Below are 8,358 nucleotides of genomic sequence, written 5' to 3' on the forward strand. Positions count from 1 at the left end.
AGAAAGAAAAGGGAGTATTCAAGCGACTGGCGAAGTCGGTGCAGCAGAAGCGCCACACATGGATACACGAATTTCTGGCAGCTGCTACAACACCTGCGTCGGCTGTGCCAAGTGTGGGAACAGCCTTCAAGAGGATTGAATGAACTGATATAGCCGCGTTTCAATATACTGCAGGCTCACCCCTTTTTATTCAACAAAATTTATGGCGAACGCCATAGGACCTGCACACCAGGTCTCTTCCAGATACACCGAAGGATAGTAGAGCTAAGTATACGTATATTTACAGCAAACCCGAGTACATGCTAGTAGCAAAGTATATTAAAAACCTATGCACGGTGGATCTCTCGGTGCACAAGCCTGCAGAAGTAAGCTGGCTTCTGATAGTGTGACATTGGCCTGGCCTCAGATGACACCTGTTTTCAGATGGCACCTGTTTTCAGATGGCACCTGTTTGCAATGCTTTGGAAGAAAACCATCCACTAGGTGCTTCGACTGGTTTTTCGCTCCCATACCCAAGTTTGAGGAACGGTTTGCACGTCAGTATTTAATGGGAAAGAAAAAAGCAACACTTTGCAGACATTTACCACACAGAGCAGTCTCCATGTAGAACATAATTTGTTGAAACATTTTAGAAGATTACGTCTGAGGCGCAGGTACCAAATTCAAAAGACGACAGCACTTGCAATCTTTTCAAGGAGGTCGCAGCCTGCGCTGTGAGGGCTGCTGTGTCGTAATATGGACGATGAAGTAGTGCAAACAGCATGTGAAATACCCATGCGAAAACGTTTTAGCCCTCAAGCCTTAGCAAGAATGCAATAATATCAAATGCAACCAGCCGAGAACCAGCTCATGATTGATCTGAAAGGGAAGCATATGTACCAGAAAAACAACTGGCATATGGAAATCACTTCAGGCGTGCATCACCGCGATTGCACCCATAGGCGAATGCGGCTGTTCCGTAAAAAAGGGTTCTTTGGATCATTTGGACACAGGCCCCTGGCGAATTCAACACAAGCATCCCTGACGGTCTCGGGTGGTTGTTGCTGCTGTTCAATGAGGCGCCGAAGGGCCCTACGTTGTTGTTTTAGTTTTGGGTTGGCTCTGCTGCCTCCACGTGCAACGATCTGATCTTCTAGCTGTTCGTATTGCTTTTGCAACACCATTAGTTGCTGTAAGAATTTCTGTTGCGACTGCTGAAGGGGGCCGAGTAGGGACAGCAGCACTGGTAGGAGCATCAGCCCATGTGTAACTCCAATGATAATCACCAGTGTGGTCATTTTAAAAAACACGTCAAGAACAGGACTGTCAATAAATGCCAAAGGCACTACAGCAAGTTGGGTGGAGATCGCACCGTGGAGCAACGGACTACCGACAAGCAAAACCGCCTCAAAGGCCCGCATGCCCCTCTTCTGGCCCATGCAGTGACAGAAGGCGTGGGTTGTATGTGTTGCATAGTCCACGGAAAACCCTGAACAGAACGAAGAGACTCTATAGTCTTTACATGAGCACTTCCGAGGAATGCTGAAAATAGGGCTGTTTGTTGAACGAGCGCCGTACGCCTAACGGTGGCGACTAAATATGAGTGCGCGTACCTATGGAAATGGTGAGATTCACCATCGTCAGTAAGTTGAGGGGAAGGCCCCATAGAGCCATAAAGCCCAAAATCACAACGTCGATGAGTAACAACACTGCAACAACAAGAAGCGCTCCCCAGAGTGAGGGCAACAAGAACAACGACACCTGACAAGCAAACCAACAAGAATAACAGCCTCGCGCTTTTGGAACGAAATTGTATAGCTGAAGTTCCGATGTTGACATTCCAAAGGACTGCGCATATGACCTCATCTTGCTAAAAAAAATTTCCAGCCAGTCAGCAAAATGCCTGCCTCGTGGGGGAGTTTTCTTGCAGCTTACCACAATAACAGCGCATCCTGCACTGGCCATGCTGCTAATTGTCTGCGGCAAGATCGCATCGTCGCTTTCAAAGTACACAAAGTTCCTGTTATACGCTGCCCCATTCAATAGAGGAAATTGTGCCAAGTCGTCTCTGCCAGCAAAGATAAACACCGGGAAATACTGTGACTTCTCGTTGGAGCGCATGGCCAACAAGCACGCACACATGTTCAGTGCCAATAGCAGCACCAGCAGGCATTGAAAATAGCACGATAAGAGCCTTTTTCGTGCGCTAACTAACAAGATGCGGAGGCTTCAGCCTCTTTTTATAAGCAGTGATCCGCTAGCTGTGCGTGGGGACTCTATGTTCCCCACCGGAGTGTGTGCATGAAGTTGCTGTTTTCTTGCGTGCTAGGAAAGTACTTGGGCACCAGCAAAAGCGCCCAGGCACGTAGCCTGAAGCCACTGCTCCACGAAAAGTAGCTGGCAAAACTGGAGCCAAAGGGAGTCTGAAGCCACGCATACAGCCTGACGAACATCGGAGGGGGCAGGGGGACCAGTGCAACTTGGGTGTCAGGTTGTCAAGGCCTTGGAAAAAAGTAGTCTACATGCACAGCAGCTTTTTAGGCATGGTTAAAGGCGTACAATTTCAAGTTGCGCGTGTGTGAGTGAAGGCTTTATTGGGGATACTTAACACTAGACAAGCTATGCCTTGGATAGGCTTAAAACAGCATTGTTCATTAGACTCCAACAAGCAGGTAGCATGCCACAAAACACGGAGCATCACATTTTCCCATGAACCCCAGCAGCTGATCATCGAGTGCGGCAATTCCAAGTGGCTCATCCCCGACAAAACGATAATATTAATAATGTGTTCATCGCACATTTGCATGCATGTCATGGTACTCTGTTCCGGGACGTTTCGGGCGAGCGGCGACTGCAGAAACATGGACAGGCCGTCGTGAACCTCCATCGTGTATTTCTGTGATTTCAAGCGTTCATGAAGCTTTCCATATTCAACCTGCAAATTGATCATGCAAGAGCCAAGAGGCGCGCAGCCACACTAACGTGAAGTAGGATAAACAGTACTAAAAAGACCCTCGCGGCGTTGCCAAGTCGCTGAATTGCCCAAATTGCCTGACCTCAGAACCCGATGTGTCAAAATATTGACAAATTTTAAAGTCTCACACGAAAAGCGGCCCCGCAAATGGTTTCCGGATGGCTAAAGTACACCATGACTGGATCTCCGTGCACTCCAAAGTACTCTTCTTGCATATCGAAGAATCTCTGCAAATAAGCATCCCGGAACGTGAGAAGGTGGAGCACTATCAGACGCGCTTACCCAGGCTGATGAGTATTTTTGCAAAATCAGAGCATCAAAAGGGCCTTCCAAGGGAGAAGAAGTCCAGTGAAATGCGCCTACCCGCTCCTACCAGATCTCGCTTCGACTCACGGAGATGCAGGGTGTACTTCGTCAGCGTCATGCAGGCTTACTTTGAGCATCGTTCCCTCTTTGGTAAGGCTTCGAGGATCAAGTCCAGTCTGTATTTGTGCGCATCCAATCAGCGCTGTAATGAGCACTCCTGCGAAGAGGAGGAGCAGCATCAACTTGAAAAAGGGGTTCATGAGGAGTCGTGCGCCAAATCGAACAAGTATTTTTCGGAGGCCTTTGCCAACATTCCCCTGAGGCTCGACAAGGCCATCCCTCCCAAGGCGTTGCAGTAGCTGAAGACGCGCTATCCGTTCTCCGGACCAGCTCCTTCCTGTCGTGCTGAAGGCGGCTTCCGCTGCCTCAGCTGCTGCTGCGACTACAGCAGCCCCAGAGCCGTAGCAAAGGTTCACCACCATTCGGTCTTTCCAGTCGCTACCTTGTTGATTACTTCGCTGCGAAAGCTGAGGCTTTGGCAATGTGGAGCTTGGAGCCTGCGCAGCAGCCGTGGAGGAGGTCTTCCTGTAGAAATGCACGGTGGTGCCCCGTGGCCTTGCCAGTCGTACAGACACCGCATTTATTTTTGACTCCTTGCCATCTAAAAGCAACAACGGCAGCGGAGTGGGCACTATGCCGCTTTCTTTTGCAACTTGCTGGGATGCGATCTGCTGCACCGAGCCTATGCCCTCCCCGGAGGGTTCTTCAGGCTGTATCTGCTGCTTTCGGCCCTTGAGCGCAGGCCTTAGGACCTTCGCCCGTTTTTGCTTTTGACGTTGCTGTACCTTTTTGATAGAGCTGCGGCTGCTAGTACTGGTGCCATACTGGCTATTGAGTTTTTTGCCGCTTTTCTGGCTAGCAGAGGCCCTCGCCGACCAAAACGTTTCCATAGACTTCTTCTTTTGATTGACCTTCCGCGCGGGCTGTCTTCTTGTTCTCGCAGGCACCCGTTCTGAAACCTCCGAGTCGCTGGATCTGCACCCTTTTTTGCGTCGTCCTTTGGAAGCAGAAGCCCGTGTACCTCCTGCGGCTTTCTTGCGCGTTCTCGGAGCCTTTTTCGGCTGCTTCTTTTTCGAGGGTTGCTGCTTCCGCAAGCGGCGTGTCTCTGCTTCGATAAGACGCTGCTGCTGCTGCTGGTGTAGTGCTGCCTCTACCTGCATCGTAATGCATTGGAAGATATCGCTGGCGCAAGCTGACAAAGCTGACGCGTCCGCGCCGGGCAGCCTCGTCTTATCGAGGTACTGCAGCGTTGGTAACGCTTTCAAGGTTCCCAGTGGCATTTTGAGTTGCTGCTTCACTGGCTGGTTCAGCTGGGTATTCCCGGGGTTCGAAGCGTCTCCTGCTTTAGGCCTCGCAGAATCTGCCATCACCTCCATGGGGTAACATTTGTAGACGCCCATTACCTTGCCTGCTGCTTCTGCCTTTGCGTCCAACGCGAGGAAGCCCAGAAAAAACGTGAGACACATGACATACCCGAGGAACAGCCCACATAAACAGATGAGGCAAAAACTCTGAATTGCGAGGTATGGACTGAATGCCCCGATTCCAAAGGTCGTGATATTTGTAAGGGTCGTTATTGTGATCCCCACGCCGCTATCCCGCAGCGTGAGCTGCAATCTATCTGCTGCGGACCGCTTGTGCACCGTGAGACTGTAAGAATGCAGGATAACCAGCGTATCATCCACGCCTATGCCAACAACAAGCAGCGGTGCTGCTGCTACAGTTCCCGTGTTTAGCACCCCAAACATGTAACAGACTCCTGCCCCCCCCAGAAACCCCAAGAGAGCGGCCGCTGCACCTGTCAGAGAAACGGTTGCTTTAGATCGCAAATGAGACCGGGAAAAATTCACCACCCACACGTACACCCCAATCAAACACCCTGCAGCAGCCACCATCAGGGCTTCCCCCCCCTGCCCTGCAGAGGAACTCGCAGCCAGCTCGTCAGCTGCAGCACACGCACAAAGCACTTTCACTGTTTACTGAGTCCTAGCACAGCAGATGCTTGTCTGCGAACCCCCCCTAAAGCAAGTTTGCCACGCATGGCAAGGGACAGACTCAGAAGGCAGCATGCTAACTTACATAGGCTCCTTTCTGTCTTAAGCCCTATGTGAGCTCCCGGCAATGTTTCTTGCTCTAGCAGATGCAAGAGCCGCCGCTCCCAACGCAACGCGTATGGCCGCAGTTTGGCATCGTCCGATATCTGATACCTGCATTCCACATCGTGCAGTCCAGTAAAGAATACCCGAATCTTCCTAGCTCAATAGCGATACACACTCCCGCCAACAGTGCAATAAACACACTAATCGTGCGGATATCAGCTACATCAGTTGTGCGAAAGGCAAGCTCCCCAGCATTTGCAAGGAAAACTCTTTTTATCTCGAAGGGCCGCGGGGGGCCAGGATCTGAAGGCAGGAAGCGTGTAACCAAGCACGCTTCTATTTAAGACCATGTGCTTGCTTTTTGCATGAACTAAGCCGTCACAACAGGAAAGCAAGCCTTCACGCGCAGCCGCCTTGCCTTATTGATAAGGCAGCCGTTCCCGTCGCATATTTGCCAGAGGGCGTCAACCGCAGGCCTTTTGGAGAGAGCATCATGTCTGTGGGGAACCCTCGAGCGAGCACGAACGACGTATGTAAAGGGTATTCAACCATGGAGCCGAATTCTCTGAGAGCAAATCATCGATGTGGCTTTTCGAAGAATGGAGCTGCAGTACAGTGCATCGCATGTCCTGTGACAGAGGTCTCGTTGCTGCTAACACCGCGCGGTGGTTGTTTGCAACACCCCTAATCAGAATACGTTTTCGTACCGTCTGTGGCCGTATACAAAAATGACACCATCAGGGGCTTCGCACGCCCCCGTGGAATCCTTCAGACAGAGATTTTGAAATCCATATTCTCCAGGACCTAATGAAGGCAGACAACCCAATCCGGTAATTCGAAGCCGAGGCAGTTGTTTCTCGGGGTCGCACACTTCTTCTTGTGTAGACGGAGGAATCGAGAACGGCTGATTTTGCGTTTGAGGCTGACGTCTTGATTGTGCAGGTGGAGCCATCGCCTCGCGGCGCCTGCGCCCGCCACTCGTCGTTGGCCATCCCGTCTGCCGCCACTGCTGCTGGATTTGCTGTTGCCTCTGTTGTTGCATGAGTTGCTCCTGCACAAAGTGTTGCTGCATAGCAGCAACAGGGTCTCCCCATGCCAGTCGCCTGGGTAGGGTCTGCTGCTCGCTCTCCCACCCTGCGAGATCTTGGATATGCCTGCCGCTGGCTGGGGCCAGTTCCCCGTCATGCTGCAAGCGCGGTGTGTGCTGCTGTAACCGACGCTTGGGCAGTTCTATTGTATCTCCGACCGCTGCAACATCGGCTGCTGCGTTGGCAAGCATATCACCGTCGTCTTCTTCGGTTACCCTGATATCTAAGATTCGCATATGCATGTCCCAAACCGCATCAAGGAAGGTCTTCTCTAGCAAATTACTGCGCCCATCGTTCGCCGCGATTAGGATAACCTCACTACGCGTTACATTCCCTTGAAATAGCATTCTAAATTCGTCGGCGTCCTGCACACACACGGAACTTATAATAAGAGGGGCAGTTTATCAGGCCTTTGTGTTGCAAGATGTAAAGTAGTGACGATCCGAAATCCCTGCAATGCACACAGCTGGAACGGGGAGGAAGTGGCAGCGAAGACTCCGGGTGGACCCGTACCATCTGCGCTCGACTGTTGGGAATAGTGTACTGAACTACTCCGTCAGTTGTGCTTCGCTTGCAGATTAGTCCAAAAGAGAGACTGAGGGATAGCAGCAGGCTGAAGACGATGAACTGCAATAAACAGGCAGCACCATCACCTGAGAAATCACAAGGAGGTTGTTTAAGGGATTTCACAGCAAAGAAAGGCGTGCAATGTGCTTATCCGTCTGCGCACCTTGAAGGGGTGTCGGTACACAAGGAGCGCGTATCGTCCAAAAACATAAGCAACCTTCTCTAGCATGGCATCTCGAGTCTCCGCCGCACACCGGCAGCAGTCCCAGGGAGTCCAATACGCTGCCGAGTAGCTCTCAGACGCACTTCCGCAGCTTTTGTAGCTGTCTGCTTGTGGCAGTTGCGCAGCCTCCGCCTGAGCTCCCGCTGCCCCTGTGAAGGACTGGCTCCCAGGGCCAGTAAGTGGTGCTATCGTGGGGTGGCGTATCCCAGGCATAGCAGAGCTTCTCATCCAGCCCACCATGTTGAATGACCGCCACCGCGGGATAGACCGTGTGCTCCAATCAGTCCAAGCACAGTACCAAGCTGTTAGCTCTGCGAACCCTTTTCGTGGGCCAGCTCTTTATGCAGGTCGGCCTGAGCGGCTACGAAATCACTGAATTCGCCTCAGCGAGGCTTCGTGAATGCACTATATGCTGTTCAATCGGACGCTTTCTGTGAAAAGGCACTAGCGGAAGGACGAAGGAACTTATTTTGCGTGCCCTTTCTGAACGGACCGGCGACCCCCGGCGTTACCGACGGAGGTTCCACGGATGAAGGGGCATTTCCAAAGTTTAAGGAAACGTCACCCCATAAACCTCAAATTTATTTCACAGCACAAGTCCTTAACAACATATTTCGTCCAGAGATTCCCCACCTAGGCTACGCTCTTCAGTGGTGGTGACCTTCCCTACTTCGCCATAGCGAGCACCGCAGAGACTCAGCAGACCACGTGCTGAGGGCCCCTTCAAAACAAAAATATAAGCTTTAATGATCAGATTTATGGATCATTAAATGTATTTCTGTTATTTAAGTGATCGGGTAAGTGCAGCTTACTGGCCAGATCCTTTCTATAGGTAAACCTCAAATGGGCCTAACAAAACGAAAGCCTGAAGAAAGAAGGCTCAATAGCTTCACCCAAGCTAAGCAGAACTTTCCAGATTTCGCTGCTCAGTACTTGTGGGGTAATGAACAAATTGTGAACCTGTGAAACAGCCCTGAAGGAGGGAAAAACGGAACAAAGAATGATGGTTGTGGTAATTACGAGGCTTGCTATAGTAAAACAGTTTATATCCTCCTTCTATCT

General features: G+C 51.1%; 1 protein-coding gene across 1 annotated transcript; it reads right to left on the reverse strand.

Annotated features, from left to right (window-relative positions):
• Positions 1–920: 920 nt before the first annotated feature.
• On the reverse strand, positions 921–7,536 carry LOC34623398. Its single transcript, XM_026333823.1, is given in 10 exon segments — positions 921–1,468; positions 1,593–1,740; positions 1,915–2,047; positions 2,269–2,421; positions 2,778–2,914; positions 3,082–3,180; positions 3,388–5,264; positions 5,399–5,530; positions 5,998–6,871; positions 7,237–7,536. Coding segments are annotated over 10 exon segments (4,401 nt in total).
• Between the last annotated feature and the right edge of the window lie 822 nt (positions 7,537–8,358).

This window comes from Cyclospora cayetanensis, unplaced genomic scaffold, assembly GCF_002999335.1.
Source record: "Cyclospora cayetanensis isolate NF1_C8 unplaced genomic scaffold, CcayRef3 CcayRef3_contig_106, whole genome shotgun sequence".
Taxonomy (NCBI): Eukaryota; Apicomplexa; class Conoidasida; order Eucoccidiorida; family Eimeriidae; genus Cyclospora; species Cyclospora cayetanensis.